Source organism: Ceratotherium simum, chromosome 11, assembly GCF_057802395.1.
Source record: "Ceratotherium simum simum isolate JZ-2026a chromosome 11, ASM5780239v1, whole genome shotgun sequence".
In the NCBI taxonomy this organism is placed as follows: domain Eukaryota; kingdom Metazoa; phylum Chordata; class Mammalia; order Perissodactyla; family Rhinocerotidae; genus Ceratotherium; species Ceratotherium simum.
In genome coordinates, this window is record NC_141910.1 from 33,208,138 (window position 1) to 33,230,461 (window position 22,324).

The following is a 22,324-nucleotide window of genomic DNA, read 5'->3' on the forward strand; positions in this document are numbered from 1 at the left end:
TTGAACTATATGGAGGAAAACTGAAGTGTTTATTGTGTCTACTTCCATCTGTTATTAATAACTTTTAGCTACAGAGTCACTAGAAAATCCAGTAAATATCACCAGCTAGAGAACATTTATACCATAGCTTAAACTCTGTGGAAAAGAACTGACACTTTTACTAAGCTGTGTTTGTTCTTGCTTGGCTTTAATCTTTGATGCAAAACAAGCAGTGGTCATGCACCAAATCATAGGCTCAGATCTTGGTATTCTTCAAGACGTTCACTCTAGTTCAGCATAATATCATGGGCAGAATAATTTAAAGAAAGTTCATTAGACTGACATCCTGGAGACCTGGACTATTAAATAGTTGTGACCATAGGAATGTCACCAAAGCACTTTGCACGTCAGGTGTTTGTTTGTAGATGGCTCAGTGAACTTCTATACCTTTCATGCCCCTTCTAGTTCTAAAATTCTTTAAAATAGCATTAGCCTGTAGAGCTGAATTTTGATCCAGTCTGGTTAAATATTAGTTGTGGTCGTTCAGCCACATTGTACCTCTCTTTTATTTTCTGTGGATTATTTTGGGGACTGTGGAAAGAACACTGGAATGGACATGGAAAATCTCAAGATCTCAGTCTTAGTTCTACTCCTTACTATCTCTGAGACTTATAGTATACTCAGCCTTTCTAAATCTGCTTTTTTAACTAAAAAATGAAATAAATAATATGTTGATGGCTTAAATAATAGGCTATAGTAAGAATCAAGTGTAAAATTACATATAAGTCGTAACTGCCTACAAAATATAAGGAATGAGTGTCTTTAAAATAAGAACAATGCTATGGACTTCATTTGAAACCTTTAAAATATTGCTTACTATCTTAGTCTGCTTGAACTGCTATAACAAAATACCATGGGCTGGGTGGCTTAAACAACAGACATTTATTTCTCACAGTTCTGGAGACTGAGAAGTCCAAGTTCAGGATGCTGGCAGGTTTGGTTCTTGGCGAGGGCTCTCTTCCTGGCTTGCAGATGGCCACCTTCTTTCTGCGTCCTCACATGTTGAAGAGAACAAGCTTTGATGTCTCTTCCTCTTCTTATAAGAGTACTAATCTCATCACGGGGGCTGCAGCTTTGTGACCTCCTCTAAACCTAATTATCTCCCAAAGGCCCCGTCTCCTAATACCATTGCCTTAGGAGTTAGGGCTTCAACATATGAATATTCAGTCCGTAACACTCCTATTAGTGCTGAAAGAAAGATGTTATTACCAATGAGACATGTTTTGATATTCCCAAAGAAAAAAGAAATCTCGAAAGGAATTCAGATCATTAATGGCTTGAGTGAATATATTTTTGCCATTACCATATTGACAAGAGGGCAAATGACTCTCAAACTGAAAATTTCAACAGTTAAGCCATCTTTCTTTACCAATTCCATGTTTTAAATGTTTGTGAGAATGTGAGATCTCAAAGGCATTGTAGAGATCATCTAGACCATCTCCTCGCTTTGCAAGTGGGAGTGTTGAGACCACCAGAAGCTCAATATTTTAGCAAATTGCTGATTATTGGTGGATCCAGTCCCAAATTGTTGGCCCTTCTTCTATGTCATGCCTTCAGTACCAACCATTTCAGTGCAGTGTGTGGTTTAGATTTCCTTCCACCGTGACTTATGCAAAGGGTGTGTTAGATTTCCTAACGTTGTGATCTTTCTGGAGAGCAAGATGAAGTCATGACAAAGAGCAACTCTTTCACCCCCTTCATTTGGATGTGGGGAGACTGAGCAGTGAAGTTACTAGCCAAAGGTCACATAGCTGAGAGGTAGGATAATACAGGGGAAAGTATGCAGGCTTTCAATAGGTCAGACCTAGGATGGAACACTTTTCTATCACATTTTAGCTGTGTGACCTTGGGCCAAGTAGTTTTAGCTTTCTAGGCCTTCAGCTCCACATCTGCAAAATGATCATAACATGAAGATGAAATAAGTTAATAGATAAAGTGCCTGGTACATAATTAGCATTTACCAATCCCCAAATTCTTTCTTAGTAGCAAATTGAGGACTAGTAGCCACAATTCTTAACTCCCTGTCCAGTGCACTCTCTATTACGCTTCATGTTGCGTAGATAACATTGTTTTGAACGAAGAATATTAAGTGCATTTTTAAAAATCTTGTCTCTCAAAATCAATCTCTTCACATTTTTAATAATGCAGGAAAGGAGCTTGAAGTTGGCCCACAGAGATTTTTATGAACCAAAGGGTTATTTTTAATTGGATTTTGTGCCTGTTGTTATGGAAATAGTTGTTTCATAGATTAAGCATTATGACTTTACTGCAAGATCAAGCCCAGAATGGGGTATAATGATGATATCACCCTTATGCTTCTTTTCCTTGACAAAACACTTCTAAAATTAAGAGAATGGGAGTGAAACTGCTTCAAAAGCACACATTTCTAAGGAAAAAAGATCTCGCCTATAAAAATAGCTTTAAAATGATATATTCTCTTTTCAAAGATCAAAACTAAGAATGACCCTTGCTGCCAGTAGGATGCCAAGATTCTGCAGAGTTATTAAACACTTCTTTCTTCACTGTTGAGACTAGAAAGAGTTCCTTTGATCCTGGAACTTGCTTTCAACATTTGGTCTCAAAGCATTTTGGCAGTTGCTGAACTAATAGGCTTCCTCTAGATATTTAGTGATCAATCTCTCAAAACTGTTCTATCTAGACTAGTTTTTATTCATGTATCCGGATGTGTAATTTAACTTCTCTAAAGAAACAAAAAGAGATGATTTCTAATCTTAATGATGGTCCTGTTTAAAGATATAAGGCAGTTCATCCTGCAAAATTTAGCTTATATCACTGGCTCGTTTTAAGCCCCAGAGAAGCCCTAGCTAAGGAAGACAAAACATATATCATCAGTAACATCCTAGGAGAGAAATCAGGGGGCTGGGTGGATTGCCTGTGGTACTGAGAGCAGGTAATGATCTCTTATTGAACGGACCTCTGAGATTTTTCCTACTTGGTTCCCTTTTTTATTTTTTCTCTTTCTTCTTTTCTCTCTCCTTCTCCTTGGCCTTTTCATACGTCTTCCTATGATCCTTGGACATTTGATTGGTTTTGCTAGTAGAATTTGGTTGAAGAAATTGTGAACACAACCCTGATCCTAAATCAATTGAAAGTCATGAAACTCAATGATGTCACGTCCTTCATTGTTTTAATGTACCAAGAAATTTCTGTATTTAAAAAATGGGGAAAATCCATTACCAAATAATGTGTCTTTAAAATTTTTTCATTATTTTTTCTCAATGAGTCATAATGTCAGATTAGTAGAAATGCTTATTTTTTTATAAAAAATTCCCAGTTATTTTAAAAGCTATTTTTTCCTTGTTTTGTTTTTTAAGCGGAAGAGGGACATTTGTGTAACTTTGTCATTTCAGTAGTTTCCACAAAACAACTTTCTGAAATAATCTGTCCCTTCTAAGCCAACTTAAATTCCATTTGCATAGGTTCATGTAGGTTCACTGGCGCTTATTTTCCCAGTTGGTTACACTTCTTGCCCTCTTTCTTTTGGTTCTTTGCTGGGAATCCCTGCGCTCTATTGCTGTTTAATCTCACTCTTTTTCCTTCCCACTCAACACTTGGCTCTTTATTGACTGTGACTTCTTTTTTCTTCATTTCCTAAGAGTCAATACTTTTACCTACACTCATTTTCTGTGCCTGCAGTAGATTAGTTTTTAGATAGAACATTCCCTAAATTTAAGAACTTGGTGAACATTGGAGGTACATGATGTAAGAGTGAAGAGCAGTCATCACACAATATGGTACCCAGAGCAGCCTCCTCAATAAGAGTCTAATCAGCCAGTTGTCTCTCACTGAAAATGGTTAGTTAACGACCTGTGGTCAGATCTCTCCCCAAGGTCAGAGGTTACATGACTGCTAGCTACTTCATTAGCAAGAAAGGGATAACTGCAAAAATCAGAGAATTCATTAGGGAAAAAAAAGTGTATATAAATTTGGGAGGTTTCCCAAAACTATGTTGACTGTGCCTATTTATGACAGCAGGTTCATTCGCTTATCTTAGATCAATGCATAATGTTAAAGATTCTTCTTAAAGTGTCACACCTGAATGTCTGTTAACTTGTCATTTTCTTTGCTTGCTATGGCTCTAATGGGCTTGAAAATTGATCCAGCCAGTCACTTCTCTCTATCTCCTTTCTTTCTCTCTCTCATTTCTTTCTCTCTGCTCTCTCCTCCCTTTCTCTCACCTTCCCCCTTTCTTTGTCTCTTTCTCTCACTCTCTGTGAGGTTCATTTGTTTGACTGATTCTGAGTGTCCGTAATGACTGTTTGGCATATTCTACAGGCAAAGGTCCCGAGACCCTTTTTGCCGGCTATAACCTCAATGATAACGAATGGCACACGGTGCGTGTGGTTCGTCGAGGAAAAAGTTTAAAGTTAACAGTGGATGACCAACAGGCCATGACAGGTAAACCCCCTGTCCCCATCACCTTTTCCTTTGCTAAAGCTTTAGATTTTCCCATTTCTTTCAAATGACTTTGAAAACCACGTGCGCAACTTGAAGCAGACGCACACAGTTCATTTTTTATCCCCATTTTTCCAGCAACTATTCCATTTAATATGCAGCATGTTAAGTGTTTGTTTCTCTCATATGAGCAACACTTTTATGTCATTTTCTTTTCTGTTTAATAATTCAATAAGTTATAATATATTTTAATTTTGTGGCTTGGTAAATATCTTAGGACCTCATAAAATATTGAAGTCATTGTTTGGATGCCAATTTCTGTTCAATTTCTTTGTTTCTTATATATTTGAGTGATGAACAGCAGCAAGTTGTACTTTTTAGCTTCTAGGTAAATTGATAGATATGCTGGCATTCTGTCAGGTGAACCACTTTTTCATTATAAACTATAATAGATCATTTTTTGGCCATTTACCTCAGTTGGTTAAATTCTGACATTAGGGATGTTAAGTTTTGTCCCTGATTTGTAGACTCCTAACTGAGGCGAGCCGTACAAAGGTCCACCTGGAGACCTTTGAAACCAGGGAAACCGCATGAAAAAGGAATCGGTGCGCCTTTATTCTCTCTGCTGAAAATAACTCCAAGCACATGACCCACTGGGATATTAGCTCCTTTTTCTTTTTTATAGAACATCTCCGTGTTATTTATTTTAGTACAAGGCACAGGATGGTCCTTGTACAGTAGAGAAGTGTCTGTTGTACATTCAGTGCCAAAGGGGTTCCCATAAAGAGATGCAGTCAATTCTATCAATGTGGAAGTACCGTGTATGGGATTTTCACTTCTGAGAGAACCATTCCTGAGTTCAAATGAAGCAAACTACCAACACATATATCTCCTACTATCTTATATTTCATTAGTCCTTTATGGCTTTCCAAAATTTTTTTCTACATGTGGGTGTAACTTTACTTTGTTTCAGAATCACCTGAAGAGCTTTAAAAGGACCAATTCCTAGCCTGACCCCACAGAAAGTCTGGGAAGAGCCCAGTATTTTTTCTTTTTTTTTTTTCTTAAAATCTCTCCAGAGGACTCTCATGCAGCTGGTCCATGGATTGGCGTTTAGAAACCACTGCTATGTTATATCATTTTTTTCTCTGAGGAAGAGAATCAACCAGAGAGTTGTTAGCATGAGTCTTTATTCAAAATTGCAAAGCATGAGAATGCTCTGAAGGAACTGTGTGAACTTAGAGAAAGAGGAGAGAATTTTTGTAGGTCTTTGGCAGGAGTGTCAGTTGAAGTTGAGCTAGTTTTGGACAAGGGCAGTTCTTGGAAAAGGAATGAATTGTTTTTGTAGATCAACACCCATCGTTTGGACGATTTGGGTTTTGTCAAAAGAGATAGAACTGGGCAGTTAGGGTCTAAGGTCATGTGCAAAAGATTGGGAAAAAATAGCTCTCAGGAACAAGAACATGTGAAAACCGCAGCAGAACATTCTTCAGTCCCTAAGTGTGTTCGAATCTAACACAGCCCTATGAGGTAGCTAGGGCATATCCATTCCCATTGTATAGATGAGGAAACTGAGGTTCAAAGAGGTTAAGTTATGTTTCTTTCAAATGCCCTTGTTACCAGAACTGAGAAGAGAACATAAGTTTTTTCTTGGTTTATTTGTTTGCTTTTTGACTCATGGTCCATTACTTTATATTCATCAATATCCTAATAAGTGTATAACCCTATGGTAAGTACTTTCCCAGACATAACATCATATTATGAGGATAATACATACACACATATAAAACTCAGATGATAACTGATAATCTATGGCTGTATAAGATGCACTAAATGGTTGATGTAAGCAATTCATGTTCTTGGAATTCAGAAGAGAGGTTGAGGACCTTGGTTTCAGGGATAGCTTAAAGCAATAGATAATACTTGAACTAGGCTATAAAGAAAGAGTAATGCAGACAGTGAAAGTATGTAAGAGAGCATTCTACACAGGGAAGAATGGCTCTAATGGGGCTAGACTCACTAATGTTCAGGGAACGGAGAAGTTTTGTTTCGTGCAACCATATGGTGGTTGACATGGCTAGAATGGCCTTTTTGGGCCAATGGGCCAATCCTCTGGACTAAGGAGTTCATATTTCATGCACTTTCAAGCAATTAGAAGTTGCTGCATTTAAGCTGGAGAGTAAGCTGAGAGAATATTTTTTGAGCAAAATGAATCCCATGGCAGCATACTGGATGCTTCAGAATGTAAAGTAGTAAGTCCTGAACTACAGTGGATGAAGAAGAGATGGAAGCAAAACACCGGTGCAAAACATTTTTAAAAACATTTTTCAGAAATAATTTCAAATTTCTAAAACAATTTCAAAAATGTAAATAGTGCTAAGAACACAGGCATACTTTTACTATTGTGAACATTTTATCCCATATGCTTTAACATTTGCACTCTCTTCTCACTCTCTTCTCACTCTTTCTCATTTTTTCCCTTAAGCAGTTGAGGATAAGTTGTACACTTAATGGCCCTTTACCCCTAAATACTTCAGTGTGTATTTTCTGAAAATAGGGATATCCCCTTTCATAACAAAGTAAAAGTTACCACTTTAGTGAATTTTGCACTGATACAATATATTTTATGGTCTCCATCCAGTTTGGTCAGTTGACCCAGTGTTGGTCTTTTATAGCATTTTCCCCTCCAGCACGGTATGCAGCCTCTATGCAGTCTCGGGGCAGACATCGCATTTAGTTTTCATGTTTCTTTAGCCTCCTTTAATGTAAAACATTTATACAGACTTTGTCACTCGTGACATTGACATTTTAAAAATATATAATCCTCCCTCCTTTTATCACTATGAAGTCATCCATTTTGTGCTTGTCAGATGTTTCCTCTTGATTAAATTCAGATTTTACAATCTCAAATGAAATATGGCATTGTCAGTGTTGCCGCCTTCTTACAGTGTCCCACCTGGAGGCACGTGATGCCCATGTCCCTGGGTAATTTAATCACTTGGTGAACATGTTGTCGAGTTTCTCCACTGTATAAATGGTATGTTTTCTCCCTTGTAACTAACAACCTTTCTGTTGAGAGACATATTAAAACCATGAAAATATCCTGTACCTCATCAAAATTTTGCCCTAGATTTAGCATCCATTGAAGATTTTTGCCTGATCCAGTCTTGATCACAATAGTTACAAAAGGGTTATTTGCAAACTCCAGCAGTCCTTCCACATTTATAGTCAGCACCTCTGTGCTGTAAGCAAGAGCTCTCCCTTCTTTCTTTTTCTTTTCTTTTCCTTTCCCTTTTTCTCTTCCTTTTCTCCCTCCCTTCCTCCCTCCCTCCTCACCTCCCTTCCTTCCTTCATTTTTCCTTCCACTTCAGTGTAGTTATGGGATTCATCTGAAATACAATTAGTTTCATTTATTTCAATTTAGTTTTTTTCTCTGCATTCTTATGTATTTAATCACACTCATGAATATGTAGAACATAAATATGCTTTTAAAATCAGTGCAACACATTATGAATTAAGAAGTAATAGAGTGTATGATCAGTATAGTGTGGAAAATTCCAGAAATTTTCCCCGAATGAATTGCCATCTAATTTTCAAAAAATTCAAGATATATCTTTTCAATTGCATAGATTCCTACCAAACTTCTAAATGAATAGTTGTATTCTACCTTAGTGAGTTGTCTTCTTCAACTTCCAGTGAATACAAGATTCCTTTGTTTACTTAAAGGGTCATGTATCTATCTACCACTAACAATCATAAAGTTAGGAAGCAGAGTTAACAGCTACTTAGATGGATGTAGTTTACTTATTGATGTAGGAACAAATGGGTGATGGATTCAAAGGAGAACTCAGGGAGAACTGACTCTGTTGGAAGATCAATCCTCAGCTAATGTCACATATTTCCACATGTCTGCTCCTGGGCGTGAACTATCTCTTCATGGTGAAGTTACCCATATCTCCTTGGGTGGTTGCTATTAGGGACTCTGGCACTTATGACTTCATTGAGCATTCATAGGCCATTAGTAAGGTGCAGCTTATGATCTGAAAGAAAAGGAATTCCCTTTTAGAATTCCCAACTTTGGAAGACAAATATATCCTAAGGCATTTCTTTAACAGGTTTTTTTCAGCAGACATTATTAAAAGTATAATATGGGTCTTAGTCCACCAACTTAGGTGTGCAAGAAATAGCACATTTCTTGATTGTCTTTATATCAATTTAAATCAGACTTTAGGCCTGATTTCTTCTGGGCTTACGGGACATTTAATGGAAGTCATTGTTGCCCTGACCCTGGGTCATGCAGAAGCTCCTGTTGTCTTGTGTCTGCACTGGTTCTCACCAAAAAGACAGTTTTCCAAGTTTGTACTTTGAATTATAAGAACTCTGCTGCTTCTGTTCTAAATGAGGCAAAGGGTCTTTACTGACTCCTGCAGCCTAAGGGCCATGGCCCAGTTCCCCTATGTTTACCTCACCGATTCTCTCTGAACCCCGAACCTCACCAGACAGCAGGATGCTGGTACTCAGTACTCCTAAATCCCACCAATACCCATCTCTTTCCTAGTCGGTGGTAATCTCCTCCTGGTCTCTTTCAGCTCTCAAATGCATTCTGCTCTTTTCTTTTTTCTTTCTGGAACACCTTGCAAATCAGGCCTTCATGAAAGATTGGAAAAGGCATTGTTTTCCAGCAGCTTCCACTTTCTGCCAAGAAAAAGCCTCTGAGGCAAAGTGCTACAAGGGGCTTGGCTAGCTTGTTAGAATTGAAAGAAGAGCAAAATGTAAACTAGCATTTCAGTAAATTAGCCTGCCATTTACTCTTTCTCGAAATTGCCAAGGCCTTAGAGCAGAAATTAGATTCGACCTTCTGCTCTGTAGGAGTTGAAAATTTTTTCAACTGTGGAAAACAGCATGCTCTTTCTCAGAGTTTAATGATGAATGGAACACAAGCCAGTAAACGCTGGTGATTCACCTAAATTGTGCGTTCTGCCCCCAATACTCCGCCCCACCTCTTTCCTTCCCCCAGCTCCCAGTGTCTTGCCGCTGAGAGCTAAAGACAGTTTTTTCCAACAGTAATTTACCTTTACTTGGTGAGTTTGTATCAGGGTGATTCATATTTGAGGGATTATATTTTGTCAAAGATCTCATGAAAGCCAACAATTCATAAGAAAAAAATGTCGGCCTCAATTTATGTAGCCTAAAAGAGGTTTCCAAAGATAGCAATGAAAACTTGCCATTGAGACTTAAATTTAGGATGGGATTTTTTTAAACACTCTAGTGGCCACTTGAAGCCACCCATGAATCAGGAAAGCAATAGGGATTTTTTATTAAATTTTACAGCAAGTCAGAAATCACTGAACAGGAAAAATTTTTTAAAGGAAAACACTGGAGACTCATCATGCCAAGTCCTACATTTGACTGCAACTTTAAGGTACAGTTATGTATACTGTTAAGTCAAGTATTTGTTGAACCCGGGACAGTCCATCCTCAGGTCATTCTTCGGAATGGCTGCACCTCACCTAGGGTGATGAGAACAGCAGTTGCCAGCAGAGAAACCCAAGAAGGGAGAGATTTCCTAGGACTCAGATGAGAAAGCATTCTACAAAATATATGGGGCACCTTAGTGGGGAGTCCTTGGGTATCAATTCATCACTTAGTCTGTCTAAAAAACCTGGAATTGTGTGTTTTATATGTGTGTTTATATTAGTGTGTGTGTCCTTCATGGAACAGTATTCACCATATATCCGGTTACTGAAGCCTGGAGGCTGGGCATCATTGTTATTTCTCTTTTTTATACCATTCTGCACATTATTAGTAAATCCTGCAGATTATATCTGCAAAATTATCTCACTTTGTCCATTTTTTCCCATTTCTGCTATAACCAGCCTAGTTCAAACCATCTCCAATCTTTTATACCCACATCAGAGAGATTAAACACACACACACACACACACACACGCACACACACACTCACTCGCACATGCACTGACTCTTGGCTTATGCCTGCCTAAACCCTCTAATAGCTCCCGGTATATCCAGAGGCCCTGTGATATCTGACTCCTGACTCTCCTCCCCATCTCATGTACGTCACTAACCTCACCAACCTCGCTTACTCTCCAGCCACACTCTCTCGCTCTTTGTCTCCCCAGAGCCTTTGTCCTTCTGTCTCCCCTTCCTGGAATCCACCTCCCCATTCCTCTTCTCCGCTTCTTAGCATGGCTTTCTCTTTTTAAGCTTTCAAATTTAACTTACGCACTTGCCCCCATTCCATATTTACCAACACAACACCCTGTTCATCAACTTCATAGCATTTTACTGAGTTTTGTCATTATATATTTAATTATTTCCTTACCTCTTTTGTCTGCCTTCCTTCCCCCAACAGACCATGAGTTTTGTGCAGACAGGAGCCATGTCTGCTCCTCTCACCACTGTTTATTCATTACCTAACACAGCACCTGCACGTACCTATACCACACTCTCAATAACTTTAAGTGACTTAACAAGTCGGTGTAAGGCTGGGGGTTATTTTGTTCTGCAGCAGAAATTTAACCCAACTCTGAGCAAGGCTAAACCTCAAACAGCTGATCTTGCTATCTGTTTTGGGAAAAAGATGTGATTTAGACATTGAGATTTCTACGCCAACACACCATCCAGGTGGTTGTTTCTTATAGGAGATTATTGTCAGACAATTTGTATACCCCAGACACTTTGATCAGAGGCAGCTTGCTAATTCCTAATTCACCTTTGCACTAAGTCTCTGGAAAAGACAACGCGTTTTTAAATGTTTGGAGCCTTAAAAATCTTTCTCCTTCAATGTCCTTTATTTTTTCTTAAGCAATATATGTACACAGTAGTCGAGGTGGCTGCATTACTGACAGGATTAAACACTTGAATAAATTCTGAGGAAAAAAGAATTTTTAAAAGGCAGCAGCTAATGTTTTCTTAGTCGTGGATAATGGCTTTTAGGTGCTAATTCTCCCCCGAGAGCAAGCGTATCTGCCATTACTGTCAATGCGATTTATATATGCTTATTAACGAAAGAATAGGCTCTTGAACATGGGCCATAATGATTTTTCTTGTAACTGGGCCATGGTTGCTCCAACAGTTTTACTACCTTTTTATTATTTATGCTCTGCATACATATTCTATTCCTTTGAGAAAAGAAAACAGACATTACATGCTATTTTTGTCACTGACCTTCTCAGTCCTGCTCAACAAAATGTGTCTCCTGTTTCAGAGCTGCCAAGAGCTTGGGAGTTTGGGGTAATATTTAATTTCAAGTATTAGAAATATTTTTCTGGATATTTCCTGACTATTGGTTGGTTCATTAATGGATGTTTTAAGAAGAAAAATGACAATTTCAGGATTGGGGTGGTTTCACTGAGTTAAGACTCAGATTTTAATATGGTGAAAAATATAAAAATCAATACAAGGAGCTATAAAAGCCCAAGTGATTTTTAAGTTTTTCGTTCTATCTAGCTTGCTATTCAGTGTTACTGATGTCTCTAGAGCTTTATATTTGAAAATTATTAAAGGCTAATTTTATTTGCTACCAAAGAGGTAGTTTCCCCCAGAGTAGTATTGAGGTCATTGAACAGGAAAAACTGAAGAAGGAGAAAGAAATGATGTCATCCAAGAAACCAGAATTGCTAAGGAGTTAATAGTATTTTTGTATCAGATAGACAAGCAGGAGGCATAGTGGGGAGGAGGGAGGAGGAGAGACAGTTACTTACAGTGGTATTTTTTTGTTAAAAGAAAAAAGTTTGCAGAAAGGAGATCAGAACAAACCAATGGCTAAAAAACAGGTCCAGAGGTGACGGACTGCTGTTACCAAGATCAAGGACTAGTAAAAAGGCATGAAAATTAAGTAAAGTACAGCTCAGGGGGGAGTGTTTTACACCAATGAGTTTATAAGCATCAAAGTCAATTTAAGTATATAGACAGTTTTTCTTGCACAACAAAAGTGTGACTTTTACATTTTACTTACAGGCATTTCCTTAAAATGCCATTTAATATTTTACTGTCTTGACTAAAGAAATGGAAATCTATCAAACTGGTTGAAGGAAGCCCACATAGGTGGGTGTTCAATCTTCATTACACCTGGGAGGAAGGTTCAGTGCATTTTCTTGGGCGATGATACTGGGATTGGTTCTAATTAATATTTTCATTAATATTATGGATGATGGGATAGGGTAAGCTCGATAAATTTTTCAATTATGCCAAATTGAGTAGTGAAGCTGGCACCTGGAAGAACTTGACTGTAATTTAAATGACCTTTTGAGTTTCAGAAGAAAGCGAATGACAATTTAGTTAGACAATAGCAAGATGCTGGGAGCGAATCACTAGCAATAGTGAGAGTACTTATGTTGTGCATTAGAAAACAATTTCACATCTTTGTTTATTTTTTTTACCTTCAATCATGCAAGTAGGTGTAATTATCCCTCTGGAGGTAAAGATGGAAGTAGGTTGGCTTCTAAGAAATGCGGTGGAATGGAGAGGCATGGGGACTGAGTTGAAAAGTGAATCACTAAACAAATCTGCAACCAAGCTTCACGTTAGGGTGTTTAAGAAGATTATACCTTATGGTAATGTGGGCTAATTTTACTGGTATTCTCAAAATTGGACAAGCCTTGAATTGGTATATTGTGTTCAATGTAAGTATCCAAAATATATGTACAAGGAAAATGGCATGGGTCCAGAGAAGAGCAACAGAAATTCCAAAGTAGTTGGAAGACTAGTTCTGGGAAAGACTATTAGCATTATTCAGCACAGAAGAGGGAAGGTAAAAAAATACACATGTAACTTCAAACATACTTTTATGGTTCCTTATTGGAAGAATAGTCAGCAGCTCTTTATTGTTTCTATGGGTATAGGAAAATGTACAGTCACATTTTTTTCTGGAAGAATATTCTTTATAAAAAAAAAAATCATCTAACTATGAAGCTGGGATATATCACTTTATACTGGGATGATTTAGGACAATCACTGCCCCTAATCCCTGTCTCTTCCTTCCTTCCTCCTTCCCTCCCTCTCTGCCTTCTTCTTTCCTTCTTTCTTTCTTTTTTTCCTTCCCTTCCTTCTCTCTCTTACTTTTTTTTTCTCCCTTTCTCTTTTCATTTCTTCTTTCCTTTATTTCTTTCTTCTACTTTATAAAAATTCTGTAACTTTAGTTAATGAGGATGATTTTTCTTAAGACTAAAATTTGAACAGAGACTAAAACCTGATCTAAGAACGTTTTATTATGTAATCTAGCCTCACCCTTCAATGTCACTTCCATGTTCAAAGTTACTTCCATATGTAACTTAAATATTATGGAAGTATTTGGAATCTTATATTTTAAAATGTGATATTGTTATGGAAGTCTAAAGTTGAAAGTGCCTTTCAGATACAGAAAATTATAATAAATTATCTTCCCTTTTAGGTCAAATGGCTGGCGATCATACAAGGCTGGAGTTTCATAACATAGAGACTGGCATCATCACAGAACGACGGTATCTATCTTCTGTCCCCTCCAACTTCATTGGACACCTGCAGAGCCTGACCTTTAATGGAATGGCATACATTGACTTGTGTAAAAACGGCGACATAGATTACTGTGAGCTCAATGCCAGATTTGGCTTCAGGAACATCATAGCAGACCCTGTCACCTTCAAGACCAAATCAAGCTATGTTGCCTTAGCTACATTGCAAGCCTACACTTCTATGCATCTTTTTTTCCAGTTCAAGACAACATCCCTAGATGGACTAATTCTGTATAACAGTGGGGATGGAAATGACTTTATCGTGGTTGAATTAGTTAAAGGGTGAGTATATGTCAGTTCAATGACAAATAAATAAAACTTTGGAAGAAGGACACTCAATTTCTAAAAGTATACATTAAACAGAATGTATTGGCTTATAAGGTGGTGAGCAGGGGTGAGGGGGGTGCAAATAATTTATCTATTTAAATCACTTTTAGATATCTTATAAAGTTAATATTGATTCAGTACAGTCTTTCATACCGACATTTCCATATACGAGGTACAAATAACATCGAGTTCTAGTTTATGGTAGGTATTCCATGAATCTTACACTTCACATGTGGATTTCCCTCTATGCACACTGTAATTCTATGAAAGAATTTCTACAGATTTGTAGGCTAATTTGTGCTAAATTAAATAGCTAATTCAAGTAATCAGATTACTTCAATTCCACAAAATCCCATTTAACTCAAGCTTGATTCTGTGTCAGAGTTCCTTGAAGAATTTAGAAGAAAAGATTTTAGTGAAGTTTCTTGAAACTGCAATGAAAATTTGATGTCTTTTAATAGATTTGAGTATTCATTCATACATTCAGTGGATATTATTGCATATTTACAATGGGCTAGATTATTGCCAGGCACTAATGTATATTTCTTACCATCTCTTGCACATCTCAGATTCCACCAACCCAGAGCCACACACACACACGCAAACACACAACTCTAGAGCATACAGGCGAATGCATGAATATAGCAGAAAAGCACTCTGAAAAGTTTCCTAAGATGATCATGTGCAAACGTTCAGTAGAGTCTTTAGGGAAATTAGGAAAATGTATGAGGCAAGGAGTGGGTATCTGAGCTGAGTCTTGAAGGATGAGGGCATGTTTCCCATATAGAAACAGGCATTTAATATGGAGGGAGAGCAGGTGCAAGAAGCTGAGAAGTGCCAGTTGACTGTGGTTGGCAAAGGATGGAGGCAGTGGTGGAAATTGCGAGTAGTGAAAGATATTTACCTTCCAAAGCCATAAAGTAGAATGTAGGCGATGATTTAAAAAATAATTGTCACTATTTCCTATAGTGAAGACAACGAATAATCCTTCTTGTTGAGACAGAGTAGTGTTTCTTACCTTTTTGTTAGCTGAACTTCTACACAACTCACTCTCATGACTTCTAGCAAGGGTGGAACCAGCGGGGGAAACTAATCTCCATTTGTAATTTCTAGTTTGACTCTACCCAAAATTCAAACAGCAATGGCACTCTCCCATCTCTCCTTTTTCCCCAGGTACTTACATTACGTGTTTGATTTGGGAAATGGTGCTAACCTCATCAAAGGGAGCTCAAATAAACCTCTCAATGACAATCAGTGGCACAACGTGATGATATCAAGGGACACCAGCAATCTCCACACGGTGAAGATTGACACGAAAATCACAACGCAAATCACAGCGGGAGCCAGGAACTTGGACCTCAAGAGTAAGTGCCTCCGAGTCAGAGTAGCAGGCGTCGCGCCACACGGTCTCCACTCACATGGCAAATACTCTGCCTTGGGGTGTGTGTGTGTGTGTCTGTGCAGCCTTCTGCAAAGGCTGACCAGAATTTCATTTCCAGCACGTAATTAATAATACAACACACAAACCTCTGTTCCCCCTTTAATGTGGCAGAAACATATGTATTTTTAATAGCAGCTCGAAAAATGCAACACCTGAGAATGCATGCATGATTAAAGTTTAAAGAGTGAGAAAAACACATTCTTAGTCTGGATATAATAAAGAAAAGTCAGCTTTTGCAAATGTCTTTAGTCCCAATCGTTTTCAATCAATTTGAAGTCAAGGTAACCAGCTACCTAAGGAGTTTCTTCTAGAGCTTATCAGTTTTCTTTCCTTTGTGGGGTTCCCTAGATACTTACAGATGGTCTAACCAACAGGGGTCTGAGCCTGGCTTATACCCTTGTATCCAACAGTGAATTCCACCCCCTCCACACACACCCCAACCCAGTGGGAATGTTTCTTTCACCAGCTGCTAAGAAAGCCTTAGCAGACTTTTTCCTTCCTTATTGGTACTTGATTTCTCAGATGAGCAGGACAAAATGCTTAGAAAATATGTCGGTGAGAGGAAAAAATAACAGAAGTTTCTATTTGAATGGGCCTTTGTGATTCACTAAGAACATATCCGCATATCCCATCTCATTTAACAGTACAACAAGCATTGGACAAGGTATTATTAGCATTTTATTAGAAATGTAGGAAATCTGAACTTTGAATGGCTTGCCCGGGGATAGAACAGCTGCTCCAGTGGAGCAAAACATAAGCCCAGTGCTGACACACGCCCCCTCCACTGCTGCTTCTGTGCCGATGCGACACATCCAAGGCCCTGCAGGGATTGTCCTGGTCGCATTTCTGCTTGGCAAGAGCTGTTCATTTATATTGATGGGATCTTTCCCTTTGATTCAAAAGGTAAATACATGGGGGAGTTAGGAAACTAGAAAGAGAAAATCCAACAGAACTCTTTCTAGAGAAAAATGTTCTTTCTAAATAGGGTGAAAGAAAAGTGTTTCACTTTCTGTAATTGCAGAATATGTTTACAACCCCTGGCTTATATTTGTCCAACACATGAAATGTGTAGTAATGGCTATCTCCCTTCTTTCAGAGTGGGCCTCTTGTTAACTTCAAAGAGATCCTGTTTGTGCCCACAAATCTAATAGCTTAGCTCAAAGAGTGAAATGAAATTCAAAGGAAATGCTGTTTAACGGGCTAAACCTCTTTCTTTTTCTTCTCTCTGAATGAAGTCAATGGAGTGCATTTTCTCTCCCTATTTCATGGGTGCCCTTGTTTTGCACAACAGGCTCAGGTAGCAATAAGAAAGGGAGAGATTGTGACATCCAGTGTGCTGGCCACACCAGCCACTAAAGCCAAATGAAAAGAGTGTCCTGTTTGTGTGGGGAGAGACCTCAGTAAGCATCAGTGAGCTTCACTAGAAACCATGGACTCTACGTCGAAGATTACAGTGGCTGGAAAAGAAGCAGTTCAGTGGTTGGTTGAAGTACGTGACATGCACAGACCTGCACACTGAGGGTACAGAGAAACAGTGCAAGGCAATGGGGTATATATCTCATTGGATAGTTAGGGCACTGTCTCCTGAGAAGCAAATATCTGCTTATTGTTCATTAGAAACAAGAAGTGAGGGCAATACAAGGTCATGATACAGGACTCTTTCTGGTGGAAGGGAGGGGCTTTAAAAATCTAAGAAACCCTCAGAAGTGATTTTTATTAAAACATTGAGTTTCATGATTCTGAATATGAGAAAGGTTTTATCCATGATATGAAAACTGTAACTATGAATTGAAAATAGCATTTTATATAATATTAAGATGCTGAATATTGAATTTCTATTTAGAAAAACACACACAAACAATTTAAATTTGAGGTGAATTTCCCAGGTGAATAAAGAGATTCTGTACTAATGACTATCCCCCTTTACCTCATGACATTCCTACATGTTTACAGGCTTATCAGACTATGCCAAAAAGTGAGAGCAAGTTCCTAGAATTAAAATTAAAAATCAAAAGCCAAAGCTGTGTTCTTGTAAATTGGATGTGTGATCCAATGGCAGCAATAATCCCAAAGAAGCCCTCTTGCCATGTGTGTCATCGACTAGAGGGAGCTTGAGGAGAGACAGCATGGTTGCAGGGCATGACATCCCCTAGCTCCCATCATCACCGCCTTTTGGTGTGTGTGGCCATAGGCAGTGGTCAGATAAAGAGTATTTGCTGAGCAGGTCCTCTGGGCTAAGAGTGGAGAGTACAGTTGCGAGGAGGATGGCAGGGTTCCTATAATGAAGAGCTTTCTGTCCCCAGAAGACTGACGTTGAGAGAACATTTACAGGACAGAGAAGAACAGGATGCTCTGGAGACACATTCAGGGCGTTGAAACTAATCTGGGGGCGCCAGGAAGACTTTTAGAGGAAGGAATGTTTAGGGCATGTCTGAAGGATGAGTAAGAGCCACTAGGCAATGTTTCTCCTGGATGCCCACTGCAGTTAGAGGGACTTATTGATAGAGGAGAGCTACATGAACTCTTCACTCTGAATTGAGCAACATTGTTTTCTTTGCATGCTAGTCGTGTACCATTCAGCCACTCTAAGTGCAGGAAAAATGAAAGGTGACCTATTTTGGTCAGTAGTTTTATTTCATATATATGTTGCCTAAGAGCTGTACCCTTATAGAATTAAAAGAAAATTATCGGATTTATTCTACATTCTGCTTAAAGTCATTGCAACAATGTATAGTTCTCAAAGTGAGGTCAATCAACTTAACTACATCAGAGTCTCGTGGTGGGGTTTGTGAAATGCAGATTTCTGGACCCCACCTCAGACAGACTGAGGCAGTAATCATTTGAGAGTGGGGTGCAGGGAACGACAGGCGTCTATATTTTTAAAGAACACTCACTAATCTAGACGCCATGTGTTTCAGAGTCCTGAAATGACGCAATGTCTATATTGAGGCCAAATTTAACTCACTTTTTAATTTTAGTACAAATCCTAGTTTTGCTTTTATTTTAGAATTTTACTTGTGTTTTGTTTTACCAGTCCTGTGCCAAAGTGACATTGGTTGCTTCAGCATTATTGCATTATTTCTCATGTTACCATACCTTAAAAAGACACTAGAGGGCAGCATAAGGCCACAAAACCTGCCTGTGGGACTCAGGAGGGGAGAAAATTTCAGCAGGCTCTGCTTGCGCTGGGAAGGAGAATTTCTTTGTTTTTCACCATCCAAAATTCCACAGTTAGCCTTTATAATAATGCATGCTTTTGTCTGCGGCTCTGCTTCATTATACAGACAGGACTTCAGTGTGGAAATTGAAAGCTAGGGACCGCATATCCCATTCCCCACCTCGACTCCCATGGAGCTGGTCAAATTGGGCAGGAGTCTAATGATCTTCCTCTGAGAAGAGGAATTCCACGCAGGTGACCTTGTTCAAATGATCTTTCATGACACTGCCGTGTTCTCAGGGGGTCGTGTGTCTCTCCCCGCTGATACAGTTTTGCTGTCATCTTTATTTCCCAGCTGTTTGTGTTCTATTCCCTCTGGCTATTATGTACAAGCTGCAACATGCGATGAAAAGAGCGGCATAAATTCACTCTCTGCAATAACTCCCTGGCACAGCTGTACATTCATTGTGGAACCTTGAGTCCTGCCCCCTTTGGAGAGATAAAGGGCTGGTCTGATTCCTCCTTATGTTCCGTCTCTCATCTCTGTATTTGGCAAATTTGTATGTTTGTATACACATGTATATGGGAAGGAGATAATATTTATTGACTCCCTACTAAACACTAAATAGATTTAAATGAGGTTATTTTATGTAATCCTTGCAATTACCCAGGGATTTGAATTGAGGTCAGTCTTGCTCATTCATTAATCTCCTTCAAGAACAAAGACAGGGAGGAGCGATTGTCTTTGGCCCTATCTTCCCTGGGTACCCTTCTGTGAGACATTACTTAAGTCTATCCTTCAGCAAACTGAGGATAATTTACCTGATGGGGGAAACGTTAAAGATTCCTAGGTGCATAGGATAGAGTGCCCTCAGGTGGCCACTTAGCAAAACTACTTAAAACTGAATAATTCATGTGTAGGCCACATCTAGGTCAGCCCAGGCAGAGCTTTGCCCTTTGTTCTCTCTCTCATACCCCAAATTCCTTGCCCCTAAGGGCTTTGAGTGAGCTCTCCCTCTGTCTTCCTATCTTGTCTCTTCCCTTCTTACCACCATGACCATTATCTTCTCTTTAACCTTCTTCATATCCCTCCTTAAGTCTTACCTTGAAAGCAACCACCTGCTATTGTTTATCCTGCTCCCAAGCCGCTCGGAGTTCCCCTAATCAGAGACAACCCAGTCAGGGCCTTACTTTCAAATATATTGACAATCTCTAAGCAAAGATTTGAAGACAAATAGTATTCTTGCTCTTTTCTTCTTGATCTTAGTCTCTATTACTCAGCTACCTACCTCTCCAGTCCTGAATTGAACGCATATTCTACCCTAAAATGTTGCTATTTGACAGATCATTGCCATGGTACGTCAGCAATCCAGATTCTATTTCAGAGCCCCAGTCATGTTAAACATACACAGGCTTTGCATATTCAGCCACGTGACATCTGATAGCCCACTGGCCTTGCCCAGATAATTTACTCAAAGAAGAAACTTTCAGAGAAGAGTCCGTCCGACATGGAGCTTAGCCTTAAAGCAGGAGAGGACGTTGAAAATGGAGGCAAGCTCCTGTTGTCCTGTTGGTGGGTTAGGCTATCTTTATTAGACGTATATATTTGTTTCAGTTCGTAAGGAAAAGAGATTTACTCACGTTACTTCAGTTAATGGGAGATTATTTTAAGGCTCCATTAGGAAGCAGGAGAGACGAGAAATCCTTTCAGCTGCTGAACAATGAGGCCACGCAGAGAGTAAGAACTTTGTTGTAATTGTCTCACTGGGGTTCCAAGAGCATCCCTCTTAGGTGTTCCCTCGGAGACACACATCCACTGCTCCCTAACACGGTCTCCACCACCGACCTCTCTGCTGTGTCCACTCACTCTTGGGTAATTTCTCCTCTCTTCTCTGCTTCCTGGTTTCTCCTACTCTCACCTTCTTCTGCCTCATGACTTCTACTTACTGCTTTTGTTCCTTTGTGCGTTTCCACTTCTGTCTACTCTCCCCTTCATCTCACTTTCAAATCCCCCCAAAGATGTGATCCAGTACAGTGAGTGGACCTGTGTAGAACACGACTTCCTGGGCTTTTGTCCTCTGCTGCTGGGCAGGCTCGCTTCGTCAGCCGAGTAGCTGTAAACACAGAAGTAGGTTGGCATGGCACGAAACATGGACTTAAATGCGATCCCTGGAAGGAGGCTAAGGGCTGGAAGGCTCTCTGCAGCTTCTCAGAAGGGAGCAGGGTGATTTGCTTATTCAGAAGGGCCCTGAGTGTCATGTGAGAAGGTGAGGGGTGGGGAATTAAAGGGCTGTAAGGAAGATAGTGGGATTCACAGTACACTTTAGAATCAGTCCTTTGGCTTCGGTGCAGAGAAGGGGCTGGGGCTTCGGGGAAAGAGACCACTTTGGAGGCAGTTGTCATAGTACAGAGCAGAGACAATCAGGTTCTGAGTACATAAAAGTAAGACTTGATGTTTTTTTATTCCATTTCTCACACAAATTGAAAGACAATTAACAACAATATGAAACTATTGTTTCTCTCCTGACGTCTCCATTGAATTCCCAGGCTTTGTAGAAATCAGTCTCAATCTATTCTCTTTACTGTAATGCCTTCGTCGGTCGTTTTAATCCCATTCTCACCCCACTCCCAGTGAGACATCATTTCCTTCCCATGCCCAGTGTTCTTGGACCTGCTGTCCAGCATTTGGCTTGGAAGTTCTTCCTCCTGCTTCTGTATAACCCTTGTACCAGCTTACACGACTGCAGCAGAGTGTAAATTCTTTACTCCCTACCATCAACTCTGTTTTCTTGTTTTTTTTTTTTATTCCTTCACCCATTGTACTTGTTTTGGAATCTCTTCTACATTGGGCATAGTTTTTCTGTTGGTTTTCCAACTCCCTCCAAATCTATTATTTGGAATTTCTCTTCCCATCATTAGGATCATAGGCACTTAGAACTTGAAGAGATCTTGGAGAAAATCTGATCTGACAGATGAGAGAAATGTGCTTAGGAAAGATTGACCAGCACAGCCAGCCAGATAGTTAGTATTCCATATCTAGTCTTCTAATTCCCAGTTCAACACTTTACAATAGACCAGGGAAAACAAGTTTTATTGCTATTATCAGCCTCAGGTGACCACTAGTGACAGCCTAGAGCAACATACTGAAAAGAAAGCTGAGACCCTCTGTGGACTCCCTGGAGAAGACTATTCATATGGTCTGCCACAGGCGCAAGATGGAGACTGGTGGTGTGTGGGTCTCCTATCGTCTTTTTATTTCTGGTGCAGCTTTAAAGACCCCACCCCTTCCCATTTGCAGTTGCGTTGGGGCAGGTGGTAGAGGTGCTTCAAGCCCTGATGCTGGTTTATGCTCAGCCAGGACACTGGCCGAGCTCTGATTTGTGTGTTTGGCATAGCTGTGAGGAGGTCATGTTCCAGGAGAAATAGCTTTCC

General features: G+C 39.4%; 1 protein-coding gene across 11 annotated transcripts in view; it reads left to right on the top strand.

Annotated features, from left to right (window-relative positions):
* NRXN1 (neurexin 1) overlaps positions 1-22,324 on the top strand; it is a 1,078,564-nt gene that overhangs the window by 527,295 nt on the left and 528,945 nt on the right. For all 11 annotated transcript variants that reach the window (XM_087436779.1, XM_087436780.1, XM_087436781.1 and 8 more), the window contains 3 exons: positions 4,336-4,458; positions 13,868-14,249; positions 15,468-15,658. In XM_087436779.1, the coding sequence (XP_087292905.1) occupies positions 4,336-4,458; positions 13,868-14,249; positions 15,468-15,658 (696 nt within the window). The remainder of the gene's footprint in view (positions 1-4,335; positions 4,459-13,867; positions 14,250-15,467; positions 15,659-22,324) is intronic.